Source organism: Podarcis erhardii (assembly GCF_964252035.2).
Source record: "Podarcis erhardii genome assembly, chromosome: 5".
In the NCBI taxonomy this organism is placed as follows: domain Eukaryota; kingdom Metazoa; phylum Chordata; class Lepidosauria; order Squamata; family Lacertidae; genus Podarcis; species Podarcis erhardii.
In genome coordinates this window covers 4208176-4230881 of record NC_138509.1, presented here as the reverse complement: position 1 = coordinate 4230881, position 22706 = coordinate 4208176, and the positions used below count along the sequence as shown (strand labels likewise).

Genomic DNA, 22706 nt, shown 5'->3' with positions numbered 1-22706 from the left:
GAAAATGTTTAACAAAACTTTACACATGAGTATAGCAGGCATGGGGAACCTATGGCTCCCTAAATGTTGCTGAACCCCAGTTGTCATCAGTCGCAGCCTCCAGGACCAACGGTCAGGGATGGTGGGACCTATAATTCTCAGCATTTGGAGGGCCACAGGTTCCCTGGGCTATAGACTTTGGGTACAGTCCTGCTTTTCTTCAACTGAAAAATCTGGGAGAGACTGTGTATTCTGTTGTCAATTTTCACAAGCTAAATTGCAGTAGTGGAATATTTGCCAAATTTTGAATTTGTTTCAGCTCTTTTAATCACATGGATCTAAAATGTTTCCCTTTTGGCTTGATTGTGCTGAGTTTGTGTAAGGTAAATAACCCCTGGACAGTTAAGTCCATATCTCTCTTTCCTTTGCTAAACAACACTGTGTCTTGCGAGCAATCCAGATTCGTCCCATAAAAAAGATTAGTGAAGTGGACAATAAGTCCCACTCATGGCATGTTGGAACAATGAGCTCAACATTTTGGGTGATCTTTGCCCCTTCTTGAAAGGCAAAGGAATGTGAGCCGGTGTGGTGGTGATGATTTCTAGGGGGAAAATGTGAGTCTCTGAAAGCTAAGAGCAACATGAAGAGAGAGATAAAAAGACTTAAATCTGGGACACACATGTCTACTGGGATAAGGGAAATAGTTCTGCTAGCCTTTGCTTTTCATGAAAAGATGTCATGGAGGCTGGTTCGAGCATAGCGATTTGGGTATGTGCACATGCACCCATGCTCTGTATCTGAGGTAACATGTGGTGCCAGTGCTGTGTATACAAATAGATCTACACATAACTGTACATATTTATGCCAGATTCATATAGTTCTTCCCAGGGCCATCTTAAGCATATCTGGTGCCGTGGTACAAAGATCCCTCCGGCACACTCCCCCCCCCCCCCGTTTCCCATAGTTGTCGACCTTTCCCCAAGCCTCTGTGGGGATCGCTCTCCTTCCACGGAGGCTTGGGAAGGAAGCTACATACCCGCCAGCCATATGGTTGATGGGGCACAGCTGGCAGGTGTGCAGGTAAAGGGGAGGCCGCCGGCAAATCTGCACAGCTCCCCCACTTGCTGGGGAGCCACTGAGAGGCCAGCGCCCTGGCGCAACACACCAGTAAGCCCGATGGAAAAGACGGCTCTGGTTCTTCCATACTAGGAAAGGAGAAGCCAGGTCACACAAATTGGGTGTTTGTACATATAGGGCTAATCCACATTTCCAATTGTTCTGAGCCTAGAAAGCATGGATCCTTTCCTCTTGATCTGCACTTTGTAGGCAGGCGGCAGAGCCATTTCCCCCTTGCCCTGCTTGTTTCCCATGGAAAACCCACTCTTTAGTGCTAAATTGGCACTAATGCAAAATTGGAGCTAAATTGGAGCGATTGTCAATCTGGAGAAAACTTGAATGGCAGTTTGCTCCAATTGAGAGCTAAAGTGTGGTTTTCCTTGGGAGGCAGGGAGAGCAGAGGGACAAGAGGAAGGTGTGGATAAGCCCATAGTCACAGGCATCACATACAGTGTATATTCTTAACACTTTCTCAACATAATTTCATCAGTAATTTTATGCATAATTTTATTATTTCTTCGTTTAATTCATATCCTGCCCTTCCATGGGAATCCCAGGGCAGCAAACAACAAGTGATGAAACAGTAAAAAAAAAAAAAAAAACTCTAAAGAATTTTGTCACTTCCAAACTCTGTCATCTCCTTGCTTATCCTTGACTCTACATGATTTATGAGTAAGTTAAAAAGTATCAGCTCCACTTTGGTGCACCCTGCTGCTTTCACTGAGAGAAGAACTGTGCATTTGTTCCTTCTTGCTGCTCTTTAACCAGCTACCTGCCCTCATATGCCATGACATAAGAGACTTAGGAGCCCCTCTTGAGAGACTTTGCAAAAGCTTTTTGGGAGTCTGCATATACAATGTCTACTGGGTCACTTCTATCTACGTGTTAGCTGGCTCTCTCAAAAACTCCCCAAAGTTGGCAAGGCTTTGCAGAAGCCATGCTGATTCTTCCTCAAAGTATAGGTACTCTGGCTCCCAGAATGGCTTTTTCGTTCAGATCCTGGTGGGCAATATAGTGCCTTCAAGATATTGTTAGACTCCAACTCCCATTACCACATGGGAGGATGATGGGAGTTGTAGTCCCACAAATATCTGGAGGGCAAGTGGTTAATGCTTAATTAACTGTCTTTAATTATGCTTTCCACTAGTTTTCCTGTAACTCTCATTAGGGGGCCCTGTAATTTCCTAGCTTTCCCATGGATTTTTGTTTTTTGTTAGTTTGCATCCTTATCTAAGAATTTTAGCCTCTGGGGGTGAAATGAGTTCATTGCTGACTTTTGTCAAATTAGGAGCAACAGAATGACATGCAAGTGGGCTCCATACTGGCTCTAGGCAGTTATAAGTGGAAATACATCATCAATTGGTTTTTCTCCCCACCTTTCAGGCCTGCCCAGGTTGCGGATTGCCCCCTCCCAAACTGAATGCAGTGCACCAGCCATTTATAGCAGCCCAGCAGGAGACTGATAGATTTTCTATTTTTGCATCCTGCTGGGAACCTCAAAAACACAGGCAAAATATGTAGTTGGTGAGCTTTGGTGTGTCACAAGTTGTGCAAGTTTAAACTAGTGACTGATTCAGCATTTCCAGATTTGCTAAAGAAAAGAAACTATGTGTTCATTCTTCTGAATTCATCTGCAGCTTTCTGCATTTGGAAACCTCTCGTGTGTGTGTTTAACTTGTAGCTCATAGTATTTCCAACTGAGACATTGTGAAGGCTGTGTCAAATAACCAGACACACAAGTGAAATACGTATTCCTTCTGCAGTAACTGCCACAGGGGTTGAGGAACTTACTATTGATGGGCTGAAAGTACACTACAGGTTGTAAAAACTACAAGTTAAGGAAATTTCCTCTGATTATTGCTTTCATATATGCCAAAAGTATCAGTTCCATTAATATTATGAACTTTGGGTTTCTCACTGTACTTAGAAATTAATTCATTTACAATGTAGCAGTGAAGAAATTCTTTACACTTATGAATATTACTTTCATAATTAATTTAATGTAATATCTGTAGGTTGGAGATTCAGAGAAGAAGTGCAGACTGAGATAGAGATACTTTGGGTGCCCACATTCCACCACCTCTTGCAGCTCACAAAAGACTTCTCATTCTGTCTCTGTTTAGGAGAACCATTGCATTTTTTTACCTGGTTCTCTGACTGACTGAAAAGAAGCAAGGGTATAACTTGCTCTCTGCTTCTCTCTCTCTCTCTCTCTCTCTCTCTCTCTCTCTCTCTCTCTCTCTTTCTCGTTGCCCTTTCCTTCGAAATGCTGAGACGGGTTAGGAAAAAGTTGGGCACTCTCCTGTGACCCATTTTGGAAAAAGCGAGCTCCCCCCCCCCCAAGGAAGAATGTAAAGTTGCCACGTGTGCATGAGAAGGAATGAAAACAAAGCTGGTGTTTTGAGAAGGAGAGAGAGAAACCTTCATGAACCTATTTGGCTGCTGGCTGTCTCTCTCAGGGGATCTGATAATAAGGGGATTCCTGATTGGAAAGGCTTAAGCTGTTTGCCTTTTCTGATGGTTATATAATGGTAAAGAAAATATCTGAAAATGTTGTAAGTCTCCAGAGATCTCTCCTTCTGAAAGACATGATCCCTGAATCAGCACCATCCCTGCAACTTCTCCCTGATTGGGGAAAAGGCGAGTGTGCAATGTTTCTGCACATCAGCTCTCTTAGATTAAGCAAAATGATGCAGCGATAGTCACTTTTCTCAAAACTATAGCAAGAGAGCACAAGAAGCCACATTTCCTCTTCCCCTTCACATTGTTCTTTGTTAGCATAATTTGCTATTTTGTGATGGTAAAATAAATCCCTCAAGCTCCAGGGAGCAGTTTGTGTCTAGATCACAATACATGTAGCATCTCTCTATACAATCCATCCAAGGTAAAATGGTTCTGTTCAGCAACCCCCTGCTGATATTTTTTATTCCAGAGAAATAGGTTTGTCTTTGTTCAGCTGTGTCTCACTCAGCTTGTCAGAAAAAGAAATCATATCCACTGCATCTTCCATGTGGCTCCCCCCCCCCATTTCTAAAAAAGGTTTCTCTCTCCTCCTCTTTCTCCTATCCGAAGTTTGAAAATATTTTCCTCTTCATAGTTGGTCTGCCTTCGTTTCTGGCAGCTCCCAGCCTGTTTCCCCAGCATTTGAAATCTGCAGAAGAGCATAAGGCCACCTCCACCTCACCTTTCATCCTGCCTCCTGCAGCTCTTCCTTCTCCCACTGCACATCTTGTAATTAAAGGACTGAAATCAAAGCAGGGAGCAAAACCACATTCTTTTCTACTCCTGGACTTTGTAACAGTCCATCTTTGGCATCAGTTTACCACTACAAATTCCATCCACACAACTCCAGGGGTTGGGTTATTGCACTCTATACGTTGTTGCTCAGAGTACCAACTGCTTTCTCTCTGTGGAATATGGCTGCAAGAGGTTGGGTTTATATGAACTTGGAACATAGGGTGAAATTGTTCCTGGACTGTATTGCAGGTGAGGGATCAGACAGCTGGACCCTTTAGTATAATTTCATCTACATAGAAAGTTAGGAGATAGAGAAATAACCCTGGTCTAGTCTTCTCCCTGACATGCTAGTTTTCTATTTATATGGATTTTTTTGGAGGGGGGGGGTCATACGTGGAGCATTAACAATACCATACCCGCAATGTGAAGTGGTACAGTCCATTTACAACATGATGTACTGCTTGTTTAGTGGCTCACTGGCTCCTTAATCTGAAATAGTCATGTTTTCCCACTGGTTCTGGATCCATGACTCCAGGCATGATTCCAGCCACACCAAGGGTCAGCAAGAATCATATCTTTGAATAGGCAAGGAAATGTCTACAAGTTGAAAATTATTTTCATTAAACAGTTTGAGTGCTGTTGTTTTCAAGTCCTGCTTGCAGGCTGGCCATTGTGAGAGCAGGACGCTGGTTTAGATGGGCTCATTTATTTGGTGCTCCATCCAGACTCTTATGTTCTGGGGAATGCCAAATGGCTTACACACATATCTGTGATAGACTGAACTGGGCCAGGAACTTTTTCTGGCCTTATTTCCCTTTTTGTTATTAAAATTATAATTGAAATGGATTAGTGAAACTCATTTTCTTGAGAGATTTTGAAGACTGTATTGTGTTGAAAATGATGGCATGTATGACAATCTTCCCGATGGATCATGGATCAATCTGTTTCACAGCTCTCTAGTTACCTTTGATCATTTCAAAAGGTAGAGACACATCCACATTCTTCAAGATCTTTGATTTTGAGCCCTTGGAACACTCTCCTGTGTTGTGCTTAGTTCTTAGGAAAGATTGTCAAGTGGACAAAAGGCCAGAAACTGGTCTAAGTCAAGCCCTGCTCTGATGTCACTGTGTTAGCTCTGTGCTCCACCATATGCAGGGAGTATTAAGTTGGGCTGTGATTGATGTTAAACACTGTAGGAAGTAAGGGCATTCTTCAGCCATGTGATTCGTTTTTTGCTTGATTTGAGTTCCTGATGCTCTCTTGCAGGAGTTTCACCTACTTCTGTTCAGCTATAGATGCTTTGTCACAAGAGCCATTTCTCCAGTGAGGGTTAACTGTTGCTGATTAAATATCAATACCCTATTCTTAATCTTAATATGTGATGCTAGGTAAAAAAAATATTTTTATTTCCCCTGTATTTCTAATGTTTGAAACCCCTAAGTTCATTATGCTAAATTCTTTAACAACAAGTCTTTACCAAAAACTAACATAGTTATTATGGCCATGGTCACCTCATCTGATGCATGATGTCCAAACTAAAATTGGCATGTATTTATAACACCGGTCCTGAAACATCTACATTGGCTCCCAGTATGTTACTGCACATAATTCAATGTGTTGGTGCTGACCTTTAAAGCCCTAAATGGCTTCCGCCCAGTATATTTGAAGGAGTGTCTCCACCCCCATTGCTCAGTCCAGAGACTGAGGTCCTCCTCTGAGGGCCTTCTGGCAGTTCCCTCACTGCGAGAAGTGAGGTTACAGGGAACCAGGCAGAGGGTCTTCTCAGTAGTGGCACCCTCCCTGTGGAACAACCTCCTGTCAGATGTCAAGGAGATAAAGAACTATCTGACTTTTACAAGACATCTGAAGACAGCCCTGTATAGGTAAGTTTTTAATGTTTGATTTGTTACTGTGTTTAATTTGTTGGAAGCCTCGCAGAGTGGCTGGGGCAACTCGAGTCAGATGGGTGGCAAGCAAGCAAGCAAACATGATACTGACTCTCAGATAATGGTATTGCTCCAAGTAAAGCCCCACCCCTCCATCTCCATTCTACATCACTCCTGCACCGGCTGATCTGTGCTTTCTGCCTCTGAGCTTTCTGTTCTATCACTCTTAATGCGCACTGGGTCCTAGGAGAAGGGGATGGTGGTGAGGAATGCTTTCCAAAGACACTGATTGTCAGCTGTCTCTCCCCTGGTGCTTATTCTTCCTTCTGCTCTCCCAATATTTTCCAGCTTCTCCCCTCTGCAGCCTCTGAACTATGACCTTCTGCAAACCACTGTTCTAAATCTATACTGTTCTCCTCTTCCTGGGAAGGTTCAGAAAGGGGGGAGGCGATCCACACCATTCCTCTTCAGTACAGTCCCTGACACTTGTATGGCTTTGAGAAGTTCATGGAGGATAGGTTTGCTATGCTTTTACTCCCATGGCTACACTGAATGATCTGTGAACGAGTACCAGATGTTTGGGACAAACATCGGAGGACAGTCATCTCCATCAATCGCTGCTTGTGAGCACCCAGATGCATCTGGCTGGTTGCTGTTTGGAACAGAATGCTGGACTTGGTTGGGTAGGAACATAAAAGGCGGGCAGGTGTCTTTCCAACCAAAGCTGGAGATGGCAGGATTGAACCCGGGACTCTCTTCATGCAACGCAGATGTTGTACCACCGAGCTGTGACCTTTCTGAGGTTTCTTCTGATCCAACCAAACAGCAAAATCTTAGACCTTTTAAACAAGGATATCTCTATTCAAATCAAGTAACCATTTGATGTCTGCAAGAATTCCCCTGGCGTTTGGTCTCTTCAGAGATTTAAAAATCTTTTATTTCTAAAGACAGAGGTTGCTGTCTCTAGTTGCTATGTTTTGCTCTAGGGATGACAACCAGGATGATTTTTCCTCCACTCAAGAACTCCTCAGAGACTGCTTGCTGCTGCTTTTCAGCAACACCATGAGATATTTGCTAGATCTTAGCCCTTAGCTGTTGACTCATTGGTTCAAACCAATGCAGTTATTTAAGAAAGAAGGCAATGATGCATTTAATTTTTTTTTTAAAAAAATCTGATTAAGAATAACTTTTGATTTAGAGTTCTCTCTACCCCCCCCCCCTTTAGTTACATTATTTTTAAACTGAAGGGTTTATTTCAGAGCACCTGTGAGGGGCTCACATGTTGGAATTGCTTCCCTGTGGGAAAGAAGCAAACCTCTCTGAACCCAGGAAACTAGCCTATTAAGCAGAAGACAAGGTGAAATCTTTTCTCTGCACAGTTTTCTCTGTCCAGGAGTTTAAATACTAGATATGGAAAAACAACCCTTCAACATAAGCGCTGCAGCCCAGTTTTACATCCTCATTTGTTTGTATGACATCTCATGGATTCCAATGGAATATATATCTCCAGCATGTGCGCATTAGCACTTAGAAGTCCATCTAAGTCCCCTTTATTCAAAGCACCAGTCCTTAATGGTGTATAGTATTGATGTTGATTATGCAAGAGGTTTTTTATTCTCTTGCTTATTATTAAACTTGATCAGATCTTTCTGGCTTTTTTATGTATTGGAGGGAGGGAGGGAGGCAGGCAATTAAAGTTTACAATCTACACTTCAGCTGTTCAGTTTTCAAACCACTTCCCTTGGAATCGGTGAGTTAGAGTCAGTGAATAAATCAACAATTACAGCTTTGAAATTTTAAACATGGAATAACAAGAGGATTTGCATCCCTGGAGCCACTAGGTATCTCCATGGAGTAGATCTACTGAAATGTGAACCACAAACACGTGCCAGGAAATGGATCTATTGTAGCTGTCCTCTGAAATTTGGATTTCGAGTCCCATGTTACATTGGAGCTTTTGATATATTTTTTTTTTATTGATGGTTACTCTGAAACATTACAAACAGCAAATGATGTGGGATGATGATCCACTTATGGAAATACAACACTGAATTTAAGGCCAGGTTAACTGTTAGTCTCAGTCAGATCCAACATTCAGCTAAAATAAAGAGCTTTTTTTGTTTTATTATCACTGAACATTGGCAAACTGTTCTATTACAATATGGTTTTTATCAACATATGCAAATATTTTAGGCAATATGAAAATCTCAACCAGTTAGTATCTATCAAATATCAATCTATTCCTTATGGAGGGTCAGAAAACACATTTCATTTACAACGTTCACAAACTAGAAGCATAAAACTGCTCATTAGAAACACACAATTCCCAAAGGGAAATAAACCCTTTACAAAATACAGTGAGTCACACAAACCATTATCTAATACAAATTCCTTCAGAAACACAAGCTTTTTACAAAGATCTCTGTGACAATTTCAACATCACAATGAAAGTAGATTTTTTTTATAAAAAACAAAACAAAACTCCATGTACAGTTTAGGATTACTTTGGAAGAAATCCAGATGAATGAATATGTACAGAAAGAAACTTGGTTCAATGTAAATCTGTCAGGTAAATTATATTTGCTGAAAACACTGCTTAAATTGAAATGTAATATTGCCTGGTGAATGAAATCTTAATCTTTTTCTCTCTTTATAGTCTGATTAGGCTTCATTCTTATATCTGTGTGAACTCATACTATAAAAAAAAACATTTAAAATATGCACCCAGGCAATTCCAATTCTGTGACCTGCACAAATTATACAATCTCCTGAATACTTTATATCATTTATTCCATTTCACATACTTGGTTATGGTTTTCCTAGACCTGGGATGTGGTAATAACCTTGGCAGAATCCTGAAGCCCACCACCTCAAACAGTCTTTTTCAGCCAATCCTCCGGCTTTTGAGATTTCAGCAGTTATAACCCGTGTGTTTTCAAGCATATCTTCTCAGCCATAAGTGTCCTCGGCCCCGACCACAGTTGCCAACGATGTGCAGTGGGGGCAAGGAAATGCACTACATGAAGTGCCTGAGCCACGCAGCACAACATGGCTGGGGAGGTAGGCGGCTTGTGAAATTTGGCACAGGGGGACAATCCCACTGGAGAATGGTTTTAACCCAGTGTATAGAAGCTTGGAGTGGCATTTTCTGTGTTTTACTCTCTTAGTGGTTCCATTCTAATGCTGCTCCAAATGAAAAGTGGTGACTTGGAGAAAATTTATTGGAGAAAATATGTTGCTTAACAAGGATAGTTCAGAGACCCAGTTTAAGTCAGCAGTGCACCTTCACTGTGGTAGCTCACTGCAGCCTTATTAAGAACTGGCTGAACGTGTCCTTGGAGGTGAAAGAGGATGCACATCTGCATCTAAGGCTACTGTGCTCATGTGGGACCAGTTGCTGGCAACTGCAGCTACATAGCCTGCTAGAGCAAAGTACAGTCAACTACTTTGCTCAATTTGACGTGTTCCAGGAGAATGAATACAAGAAGACTGCTTTGGAGTGGGCCACACCTAAATCAATTCAAAAAGAGAATATGTTCTAACTTAAATTAAACCTGAATTCTGAAGAAGCATTAACTGACAAATGGTAACTTTGTGCCCATCAATGCCAGCAGAATTTGCATCCCAACAACACTGTACAGTCGTACCTCGGGATGAATACGCTTCAGGTTGAGCACTTTCGGGTTGTGCTCCACGGCGACCTGGAAGTAACGAAGCGTGTTACTTCTGGGTTTCGCCTCTTGTGCATGCGCAGATGGTCAAAATGGCGTCATGCACGGAAGCGGCGAAATGCGACCCGCGCATGTGTGTCTTGCATTCCATTCGGGATGCGAATGGGGCTCCAGAACAGATCCCGTTCACATCCCGAGGTACCACTGTATTGTATCCCACCAGAGGCTTGATAGACCCTATGTTTTGGTGTCTGGGTCTACAAATGTGGGGTCAAGAGGGAATTATCGATAATACATGGCTGAATTTGTTATGGTAGATTGCATGTAGCTCAGGGCTGCCCTTCTGTATAGCAATGAGATGCTTTGCTGTGTTAATACTATGCACGTTGTGACAGATCCCTTGAAAGGCTAAGTGGCTGTTGTGGTTATGAAGAATGCAGAACTGCTCCTTCCCTCAGAATCCGAGGGCAAAGAACAGCAGGGTATCTGACCTTCTAACACAACCTTTGCCAACCTTCTGCCCTCTGGGTGTTTTGGACCACAACTCCCATCAGCTGGTCACGTCTGCATGACAAACTCCCCTCTTCTACCCATCAGTTAAAGGTATACATGTTTATTCTCCTCTGCACAGGATTATAGTGGGCAGACAGGATTTCTGATGGGATGAGAAGTGGAAGGAGTAGGTTTGCTCCAAAACCAGAGGTATATCATCTTCACGGCAAAGAAGATAAACAGAATATCAAGGCAAACCTGGGCACAGAATTCCCCCCAAGTAGATTCTGCTCTTGACTACACAATACTGCATATCCTAATGCTTAAAATATTAATGCCTTTTTGAGAGAGTGTTTTCCATTCTTATCCCACACCTTCAGATGTATTGGGGGAAACCCTTTCTAGAAAACAGAAAGCTCAGAGGCAGTGGTGATTTGAAAACCTTTGTGAACTCTATCCATCAGAACGCTACATAGATGGCTGTGGAAATAAAACACCCAGTCTGAAAGGCTATACCAAGGACCGGCAGACTCAGGCCCCCTTAAGAGTTGGCTGACTGTGAAGGGATCATGGCTCATGTCTGAGCTGCTACATGTCTAGGGCAGCAGCAGGCGTGGTGCCCCTAGGAAAGCTGGAGGAACTGTGCTCTCTTCTTGTATCATATGCTTCCCTAGGAGACGTCCTGTCAAGAGAAAAACAGGAACCAGCTCACTCTTTGATGTTCTTGCTGTATTTGGAAGAGGCCCCCATGGCGCTTGGGTTGGACTAGTTGAGCAATTGACAGCATACACTGCATGTATAAGGTTCTGGGTTCAATCCATGTACTGCAGTGATTGGCTGAGCTGCCTGAATACTAGGTTGGCAGAAAGGCATTGGAAATGTGGAACAGCTGTAGTATGGGCCATAGCTACGGGGAATTGGGAATTAAGGATGGGGACTTGGAGAGGGAGTGGTCTAGGGGAATGCCAGAAGGAGGTGTTTATGAGCGGAAAGAGGCAGAGAGGAACAGTCAACGTGGCTAGGTGAGGAAACAGAAATTGACTGGAAATAATCAGCCAAATCTTGGGCTGCCAACCTCTGGTCTCCAGTTAAAGGCTGTTGGGTACCTAAGCAGGACATACTCTTGCATGGAGCTTGATATGCCGTACTAGACAGACCACTATTCTGATGAAGCATAAGGCAGTTTTCTAAATATTGTATCCTGGACTAACCAATATTACAAAGATAATGTTTATGGACTTTTCCAGTTGTGTGTGCAATCGCTGGTTATGCAACCTCCTCCTGCAGGGTTGTTTCTGCAGGGAAACAACCAATATTTCCTTCCCAAATATAAAAGCACAAAGTGAAATGCTTTCCTTTTGAAAAGGCATCTCCAGAGAAGACCTAATAATAATAATTGAGCAAACAGAGAGTGTTTTCCTGGTACTGAATTGTCAACTAGCAACAGTGTGTGCTCTGCTGTACGTTAAGTCATGGTGCCTAATGGAGTTTTGTAAGAACGACCTATAAAACATTGCCATAGCTTCACATTATATCCCCTTCCATTAAACACGCAAGATGCTTCAGAATGCACAATATCTGACCACTGTCACACTCCTTAGCAAGAGCATCTCGGCTGTCCTGGTTTGGAAGGCTGTCATCAAGTTTCTGAGGGGGAGGTAATTCCCAAGGCCAGTTAAAGGGAAATAGTACCTTAAAAACAAAGGAATTGGACTATGAAAACCTCATTTATCAGAGGGCAACAACTATTTTATTGCTTTAAATTATTACAAGTGGTGCTATTTGTCTTAGATTCTCTCCCCCCCCCACTTGGGGTCAAGAAGGAAGAGGTTGTGCCTTCCTCTTAATTCCGCAATAGAGGCCACTTGGTGTGCTCAGGAACATGACACTGATGCTTGACATCTTGTCATGGAGAAAAATGGTAAGATTACATAATCTAAAACGACTGCTGTCCTTCCTTCTGGCTCCGAAAAAGGGCTCACGTGTGTGTGGGGGGGAGGATAAGGGAAAATAATTCAAACTGAACTATATCTACCATATTGTGACAACACTCACTAGAGAACTTTGGGAAAAAGCCGCATTCATTATTTTGATGCTTAAGAGTTGGCTCAAATACCAATTTAATGGATGGGGGAGGCAAATAAAGCATATCTACCAAAGGTTCATACTGTAGTCTATGCCTATTCTCAGCTTGGATTTCCATTAGAGCAACTTGTTTTTCACTTCAATAAGCATCCCCTGCAATAGCTTTGTCTCTCCCCAATAAGCAATGTTCTTCACAGGTATTGCTTGCATGCCATTTTCTCACAGCCATTTCTCCTTATCACCCACTTGACACAGTGATGGTTCTCTCCAGGCAAGTAGACTACGCGCCATCTCTTGGTTGGGCCAGTTTCCTTCATCGTTCACTCAGATTTCTTCCCCCTTCTGGGACTGAAGTTGCTGCTCTTCTTGGACTGTAATCTTACCTCTCCCATCTTGAGGCACATCAAAATATTTTTCTGGAAAATATATACATATATAGCAAACACATCATTGCCAGCATAATTCACATCCAAAATGCTTAAGAGAAAAAACAGAACAAAACCCAAAACTCAGATTTTTTCAAAGCATATTTCAAAAGGTATGTTTTCCACGTGCCTAGACCCACTAACAAAATTGAATTCTGGAACTACAGTTCCATTACTGAATGAATGTCAGTACACCTATTGTGCTCCTTCCTGTGCAAATTGTAGTTGATATACTGACATGCACTCAGCAATAAAGTTAATTACACCAGAATTCTACTGTTTGTACAGCTGTACAGGCACAGATCACCATGATCTTAATAAACTTATGCTTGCTGCCCTGCTGGGAATGCAAAAATGGTGGGTAGCACACGGCTCTTGGATTTTGTTCAGCTTGGTGCATAACAAGATCTGCAAGTCACAACTGTTGTCACCTGAAAGTGACACTTCTTTATGACATTTTGGTAACATTAACAGCTGTTTATATTATCCTCTTGGTGAGGAAACATTTGTTGAATTATTTCAGCACTTCCCAGTGCTGAAAATCTGAGGACAAATAAATGGTGCTACATCATCTGAAGCTGCAGTTCTATCCATATTTACATGGAAACAAAGCACAGTAAACTCAGCAGGTATTACTTCTGCATAAATATACAGAGGATTGGGCTGCAGAAGACAGAGCCTTAGCATGGGACATTTACCTCCCCTGTTCTACTTATTCTCACAACACCCCACCCAAGTAAAATGTTTAAGTAGCGATAAACTCAGCAAGGCAAAAGGTGCTATGGATGTAGCAAAACGACAATAACACATTCAGCTTAATTCATATTGCAAAACTAAGTGAATATTTATTGCAAAAAGCAAACACAATAAAACAAATTGAAAATAAAACATAACAGACGGTTCTCCCAAAATTCAAATTTAGTATGAGACAGAACTGAAGCAACTACTCAGTTTGTGTTCTCATACAGTATGCATTGTAAAGGTAAAGGGACCCCTGACCATTAGGTCCAGTCGTGGCCGACTCTGGGGTTGCGGCGCTCATCTCGCTTTATTGGCCGAGGGAGCCGGCGTACAGCTTCCGGGTCATGTGGCCAGCATGACTAAGCTGCTTCTGGCAAACCAGAGCAGTGTACGGAAACGCCGTTTACCTTCCCGCTGGAGCAGTACCTATTTATCTACTTGCACTGATGTGCTTTCGAACTGCTAGGTTGGCAGGAGCAGGGACCGAGCAACGGGAGCTCACCCTGTTGCGGGGATTCGAACCACAGACCTTCTGATCAGCAAGTCCTAGGCTCTGTGGTTTAACCCACAGTGCCATTGTACTGTGCAGTAATTGATGCTGTGTGAAATCCCAAGTCCCAGTGGCCAGCTTTCAGCACCATATCGTGGACAGCTCCATGGCTCTTCAGGCCTGTCCAGCTAAAGATGACCTCTGACTAAAGATTGTTAAGGGGGAGGAGAGCCATTGTGCTGTGCCAAGTAGGGTTCCAATTGCTACTCGACCATGAATGTCACTGGGTGAGCCTGGGCCAGTCACTATCTCTCAACCTAATCTACCTTGTAGCAAGGATAAAATCAAGGGAATAACTATGTGTCCTGCCTTGTAAACTGCACCCCTCCCAGCCTTCCAAACAGCTCATGGGCATAAAGGTTGCCCAGCTCCTGTTCTAACATAATGACATTTTAGAAGGTGTGCTAGGGAGCAAAATAATTGTTTTCTTCACCTGAAATACAAAACCAGAGGACAAACGTCTGCTACAGATTGAAAATATGAAAGTGTAGCAAGATTGAAGGGAAATGAAATGGGAAATGAATACTAGGAGAACTAGCTAATCCAAGATGTCTTCAACTCAGCAGCCTAATTTGAGGATGTGTGTGTGTGTGTTCTTCTGCTACTGCAATTGATAACCACAGGGAATTGGAAACCCTGGCCAATCTAAGAAGAGCCAGATGGATCAGAGTAATGACCAGCATCCTATTCTCACAGGTGCCTATGGCAAGCCCAAAGCAGGACCCAAGCACAGCTGCACTCTCCTCTTTTAAGGCCTTCCAAGGTGGCGGGCATCACTGCCTCTTCTCAGAGCAAATTCCACAGTTCTAACTATGTGATGTGTGCAGAAGTACTTTCTTCTGGGTGTCCTAACATTCAGCTTCACTGGATGTCCCTGAGTTCTAGCGTTATCTCTATCCACTTTCTCCACACATGCATAGTTTTATACTCATCTAGCATAGCTCCTCTTACCCCTCTGACTTACTACAAGTGCAGCTCTGTGGCGGTGAAAAAAGTCAACAAATGGTTTTCTAGACTGGCCTTCAAAGCACGTTTCCCTGGCCTTGCTAACCATGAAGAATGGGGTTCTGATCTGGAATATTCACCATATATTCCTGATGTATCATCCTGACAATGGTTGAAACCTAGCTAATGTTAGGCACCAAAGAGTCCTGTGTAAACCAGTGGAACAGATTAGTCACAACTAACAGGGCTGTCATTGGCTTTAATGAGATACATGGTGCAATCCCCAACATGCTTCCTCAAGAGCAAGAACCATTGCATTCTGTAGAGCTTACTAGTGCCTACTAACTATGCTTAGAAATGCAACAATTGTCATGACTAACTTCAGCTGAACTGGAGGCCATATACTTATTCTAAGAGCTTTCTTGAACACTGATTACGCTTGACTCTTCAATAAGACAGATATACACACTGGGAACACAGTGGCCACCATGTTAGCTTGATGAAAGGATGTTCTGTGTTGCTTTTCCATATTTCACTCATAATGAATCCCACAGCATGTGTGATGTGGTTTAATGTGCCGTGTTTCCCCCATATCACTGGCTGCCAGGGACAGAGAGATGCAAAGCATGGTGACATCACACACTGCTTTACTTGGTGTGCACAGCATGAGGATGAGAGAGCAAAGGGACACTCAATATTTAGTTCTGTCCTCAATGGCACATTCTACTAGTTGGAAATTTTGCTAGCTTGTTGTTCACAATCCTTTTACAGCAATGAATTTTGGCACAAATAATGGCTTGAACTGTTCTAATGATAGAAATAATGTTGAGTCAGCAAGGTGACTGCAGTGACTCCTCCTGTTTTCACAACCGCTGGGGGAAGTGCCTCCAGGAAGTTTCTGAGCATTTCACAAACTGCAAAATGCTTAAAAGCTGATCAATGTAATCAACCTATCATTTGCATTCATTTTTTACCCGTGGTTCAGCCCGAGAGAAAGCAGAGCTTGTTTTGGGCTTGGCCAGTAAAGCGAGATGAGCGTGCAACCCCAGAGTTGTCCGCGACTGGACCTAACGGTCAGGGGTCCCTTTACCTTTACCAAATTATTATGGGCCCATGTTGCTTTCTCTGATGGGCTATGTGCAAATCCAGAAGACCAAGGGATCACACAACCGCAGTTCAAAGTGGGAAAAGGATGCAGCTCACCGTAGATCATCAGCTTTGCGTGCAGAAGGAATGAGATTCAATACCCAGCATCTTCAGATCAGGCTGTGTCCTGCCTGAATCTCTGGAAGGCAGCTGCCAGCGAGTGTGGCCAACCCTCAGCTGGATGGCCCAATGGTTTGACTCTGTATAAACTTGGACCCGGATTGTGTCACATCAAATTACAGGTATGTGCTCACTTGACTGTATTAACCCCCACAAACCTTACATGTTGAAAATGAACATGTCAAAGAGAAGCCTAGACTAGAACCCTTGACCCCAACGTCTAGCTTTTATAAGGAGAATTTATTATTATTAGTACGGAGGGGCATTCGTTGATGTGAACATGCAGTGGAAGGTGGTGCAGCCCAGAAAGATTTCTAATCTAAGTGAGGCATAAGTCTTTGATGTGACAGGATGTCAGCTCTTGATGCAAATAATGTGTTGGCATTGTGTTTAGTAAATAGGGTTTTCTGTCATAGGAGACCTTGGGATGTTATTAAACTAGAACAAATAATTATCCACCGGTCCTGCTTAGCAATGAGGATTATTACAGATTTTCAAAATGTGTTCATCAAAAAGAACCTGTTAAAACAGGTGTTCTTTTAGCATTTTTGGAGTGCTTTTATGCCAGATTTTGAGTTCGCACTGAGCAACCAATTAAACCAGAACAGAGTGTGCTCACAAAATACTAGAGGCTTTAAGAGAGAATGCTGTCAAGCATGGGTGTGCAAAAAAGCCTTCTTTTGGACTCTTACCTGGTATGCTCATTAAGGCAGGCAGGTATCAAAACCAGGCTTAAATGTTAGTCAAGGAAAACTACCGCCAGCTACCCCAGCGGTTTCACTTGACACTGCTTCTATATCAAACCTAAAATTCCTTCAAATGCGCTGTGTGAAATTGTATACACCGACAGGAAACTCATTTTCTGAGTGTCTACCCTTATGTAGCCAAACCAGAACCAACCACACACAAGACAGTAGGAGGTGCCTTGGTGGGCTGCCAGTTTGAAAAAGTATAATTCTCCCCCTCCCCCCCCAAAACAGCCTCTAAACTGCATGCTCAGTGGGCATGGAAAACTGAATGACTGCAAAGGAGCAAATCCCACTTGTAAGAGTCCACCTTCAGTGTTCTTCAACCTTAGGTCCCCAGATGTTCTTGGACTACAACTTTTTTTATCATAATGTTATTTACAAATGTTAGCTTTTCTAACTCTGAATTTTGGAACAAACTGCCTAACTGAGCAGTTCTCAGGTTGGAGGACTGGCCCAAACTGAGGGACTTTGTTTATGCAGCATCTCCACGAATATTGTGGGCTAGCTGTAAATAACCCTGAAAAAAGAGCCACAGAAATTATAATGAAAATAATAAAATAGTAATCAAAACCCTCAGCCAAACCTATTCCATCAGAATCATGGCCAAAACATCTCTACTTCTATTCCAAGGTACTGTTCCAACCAACACAAGCATGACAGTATGCAAGTAGAACTGAGGCCTTCACTGTATATTATTTACAGTGATTTAACCAACTTTTGTTGGCTGTGACTGATAACCACCCATGTGAATAAGGCTGAAAGTAGGAAAAAGCTGAAGATGGAGAGGAGCAATTATCAATGATATTTACAGCATCATCAATGTACATGATGCTTTGTAAAATAATCTAAGGGGGGGGGCCAGACGGGTTTCTGCCTTTAGACTTTCAGCACAAATGAAGGGGAAGAAATGAAAACAGTATTTTCAAATGCATATATAGAGCCATTAGGGTTCAGGTCTTTTCCAAATCTTAAGGGGAACTCACACACCTGCCAGCATAGCCAAAGGTTAGGGCTGATGGGGCCGGCTGGCTAAGGGGAGCAGCACAACCACACTCTTCAGAAGCAGAGACTTCACAAGATGAGGAGGCTGCCTGTCTGTTTCACCTGCATTTACAAATTTAAATTGAGCGACCATCAGCTTCTGCTTCACCTTTTCAAATGCAACGTGAAACTGAAATTAACCAATCTAGTCATCTTTGAAGAGCCTTTTGAGAGCAAAGTACAGAATGACTAATGTTTCCCTTTTGAAATTCTGTTGTTGCAGCCTGCTTTAGAAGATCGCTGGGCTGATTTCCAGATTTGCTATCAAATTAAAACAACCAAACAAAACACAAGGCAACTGCTTTTAAACGGTTGCCAGATTTTTTTTTGCAGAACATCAGATGTTCAGGTGCATCAGAAAATGTGAGGGAGGTGGAGAGACACAGGTCAAAATACACCTGGGGATAAAATGTGTCTTTGAATTCCTTGAATTGGATTTCCCTTCTTTCCATTGTTCTCTGTCTCTCTGTGCTTCTGTCTCTGTCTTGCTCGATCTCATAAACATAAGCTTCCACCCACACCCTGTGGATTTTGACTGGGGCAGATAGGAGGGTTTAACCCTTTCCCCTGTGCTGTTTTTCTGCTGAAAATTGCCTCCCTCCAGTTGTCCGTCCATCCGTTCCAACCCCCAACCCCCCGCTAATAGCAGTTTTGGGAAGAAAAAAACAGCTGCATTGGGTGTTTTCAGTAGGAAAATGGCACAGAGGAAAATAATTTCACCATTCCTTCCCTGTGCAGCTACTCTTAGTTTAAATGAAGTGAAGGAGAACAGAGGTGTACCTAGGCGCTTTTGCGCCCTTGGCAAGGAACGGTATCGGTGCCTCTGAAGCTGGGAGAGACCATGTGAAAAAGTTGCTTACCATCGCCTTTCACATGCCACCAGTGAGTTCCTCCATGGCCATCAGGGTTGGGTCTGCTGTGCCCTGCCTCTCCACTCCCCCTCTGTTGGACCATCCATCCTTCCTTTGCTCCCCACTCCCTTTTCCTCCTCCTGCAATTTTCCCCCCACTCTCTCAGTCTTTCTTCCCTCCGAGCTCGCTGGATGCCTGGCTCACATTTCTAATAGTGCTGCTGGCTGACTATTCAATGTCGCATACTATCAAAATAATTTTATTTATTTACAAAATATGGATAGATATCTTTTCAAAATGAGAGCAAGAACATCAAATGATACCGGAGACAATCCTAGTTGTGTTTTCCAATGTATTTCTTTGCAATAAAATATTTGGCTTGGCATGAGCAAATTTCTATTCTGCAAATGTGGCCCAGAGGAAAAAAGTTTTGGAAACCACTGCATTGGGCAAATTGGGATGACTGCCTGGTGGTGGGGTAGCTTGCTTGCCTCGCTGGCCCATCAAACCAAGCAGCTCTTGGGGGCTCTCCAAAATGCTCACTCCACCCCCATGCCTTGCTCTGAGGGGGGGGGGCTTCCTAAGAGTGAAGCATTCTGGGTGAGGTGCCCTGGGGGTCTGTGCTGCTGTTGTTTTGCCACAGCAGCCAGAAAGTCTTTAAAAATAGTTGAAAAGTTTTAAGTTTATAAAGTAAGCTGAAACATTTTATTTAAATGATAATTTCTAGCCACAGTGGCAAAGGCACTCTTCTGGGCCCTGCCCACACAGCGAGGGGCTGGGGGGGGGGTTGGGTGGCAACTGCCCTCCCAAGGCCGGTGTGTCTGCTGCTTACCTGAGAGGGCGACTTCCTTCCAAATAAAGTTCAGGATCTGAATATTAGCCTTGCATAGTCTGAGTACACGAGCTCTTATAAATGGGAAAAGAGAACGTGTAATTGGCTAACGTGCAACTGCCATCGTTTGAGCAATTGAATTTAGGGCTGCAATTGACTGGATAATTACACTTGCATGGGGAAAATAACAGACAGATCATTCTTGTCTACTGACAGGGCTGTGTGCTTGGGTGCCATCATTCCAGAAGAGGACAGAGAAAATACAGAATTTAGTTTTCAGATTGCGTCAGCTTTCAATGAGAAAAAAAAATGCAAGTTTCAAGGCCTTGTGGTAAAGATACGACTGAAAATGTATGCTCGACAGCTAGAGACTTGGAAAGGGATGGTGGTTGGGACGGAGGGCTTTCCAAAGACTTAGCACTTCCCAAAGACTTAGCAAATTCATAAAGAAATACTTAAAATAGTAACATTTCCAGGGTCAAGTATTCAAAAGAAGATTCATACAACTGTGTTTCATTTGTGAAATATATTACAAGCTACAGTATTCAGGTTCTCTTGACAAAGAACTTCTGTTTCCACAGAACCCTAAATAGAGGCCATAATTTATATAAGCCCCAGTCTGTGTTTTCAGATGCTTATGCTCAGAGTGGATCTTTCTGATCAGATGTTTTTGTAGGGATGGAAAGGAATCTTTCCGCCCAATGTGGGGCTTGAACCCACAATGCTCCCATGTAAGGGGTTGTTGGTGGGGGGGGGAGGTGGGGGGGAATGAGAGTCCCGCTAAATACACCATAAGATCCAGTTCCTTGTGCAAGAAATGTCACACAGCTGATCACAAGCATCATTTTTTAATTCATGCCCCAAATTTCTAGCCCAGTTTTCTACCAGGTTCGTAAGATGGCTTACAGTTAAAAACAAAAAAAATACACAATACTATATAAAACATCAATTAGAACACAAATCATGGTCAAAGAAGTAAAAGCAAAATACAGGCAACTCCCCATTTATGCATGTTCAATGCACGCGCGCATCGCCACAAACCCAGAAGTGGCATGAAAAGGAGCAAAAATGGCCCCCCAAAAACGTGAAAACAGCAAAAACGGTGCAAAAACAATCCCGGGAGCCTATTGAGCCTTTGAGGCCTGTGGAGAGTTTGGAGGGAGCGATTCTGGTGGAGTTTGGTGAATTTTTGGTTTTTTAAAAAAGGGCTTTCCAAGGGTTTCCAGAGGCTTAGAGAGTGTTTGCCAGCTTTTTCAATGGTGTTCCCAATATACACAATTTCACTTAAATGTGCAGTGCCTCAGAACGTACCCCCTGAATAAATGGGGAATTGCCTGTAAAAATAAATAAAACGATGGTAGCAGCACAGACTCATATTGAAAGCAGTGTTCTTAACAAGCCGCCTTCATAAATGAGTCCTTTGTGAAACAAAATCTCCTCTTTTGCTCCATCCTCCAGCAATGGAGCCAGGGAGGCCTCTCCCGAGAAGAATGACCCCCCCCAATTGCTACCACTTAGCTAACAGTGCAATCCTATCCAAGTAATCCTATCCTCAAGTAAGTCAGCTGAGTTCAGTGTGGCTTACTTTGGGGAAAGTGGCATAGGATTGATAGTCCCTATCAGTTGGACAGAATGCAAGGGGGAGGTTGGGATGCTTTTGGGGAGAGGCAATTTCTTTTGCTGGTGGTATCACTGCAAGAAAGGAACCCTAAAGTACAGGAAGGTAATGTGCCTGTGGCTGCAATATGGTCTGTGGAAACCAGGATAACTCTTTATGTTGAAAGTGCATTGGATTATTGCCCACTTTCTAGTGCTTTTGGTATCCTAAAGGGCTGCACAATTATATTATCAATCATGTGAATTATTATTCCCATTTCACAGATGGGGACCTGGGAGCCAAAACAATGGTTTGTCCAAAGTTATCATCAAACAACTCTGGATTGAGTTGAGATTTGAAAACAGATCTTTCATAGGTTCAAGATCAACATTCCATTCAGTAGCTTCACAAGATTAATGCAGAATCATCTGTAGGTCTTTGCATTTCATGGTTGCTTCTATATATGCCCATAGTGCTTTTGAATGAGAACGAAAGCAGAATAAGCAAGCAGTGACGTATTTTTGCACCAATTTTTCTGACACTTGCTATTAGACAGTGATTGCAAAACAGGTTTCTATTCCCATCTCCTTCAATATAACCTGGAAATCTGATCCATATGCCTTTCTTTATTTCACAAAAATCATTTTTAATTAAGCCATCCAGAGTGCTTTGGGGTAATGTCACCAATGCAAATGAACACAGCAGTGAGAGTAAAAATAAATTAAACTGTCACCTCAGAAGATGGGAACCAATTTGTAATCATAATCAGAGAAGTGATTAGCCTCAGGTTAATAATAGGATTTCTGCAAAACTATAAACCTCTGATGTGCTCTTCAGTCTCTGTTGTGAACACCCAAATCCAAGTTGCCAGAATTATGTATGATTGACACAAGCTGAGATCAGGACTGATGACAGCGATAAAAAAAGTAATAATAATCATGTATCCAGTCAAAGGGGCTAGTGGCTTGGAGCGCTAGAGCACCATTTACACCCCCTTTCAGGATATTTTGACTGGCTATATATTGCTTATGTGTTTAATGGAGACAGTATTGCTTTCTTCCTATGTATCACCTTGCAAAACGTACAATGCTGCCTCCTTATAAGTCAAATCTTCAGGACGTCTAAGCTCTGTATTTTCAAGTTTGCTGGCCGGCAGCTCACTGAAGCCTCCAGCTTGAAATATATGCTGTTTCCAGACCTGTTACCTGAGATCCTGTTAAAGTGAAAATGCCAGGGATTGGAC

At 42.8% G+C, this 22706-nt stretch overlaps 1 protein-coding gene across 1 annotated transcript in view; it reads right to left on the bottom strand.

Moving 5' to 3' along the window:
* Positions 1-8161: 8161 nt before the first annotated feature.
* The window catches only part of SHISAL1 (shisa like 1), a 186190-nt gene continuing 171645 nt past the window's right edge, over positions 8162-22706 (bottom strand). Inside the window, exon 7 of the mRNA XM_081861055.1 lies at positions 8162-12882. Within this exon, the coding sequence (XP_081717181.1) occupies position 12882 (1 nt within the window). The 3' untranslated portion in view covers positions 8162-12881. The remainder of the gene's footprint in view (positions 12883-22706) is intronic.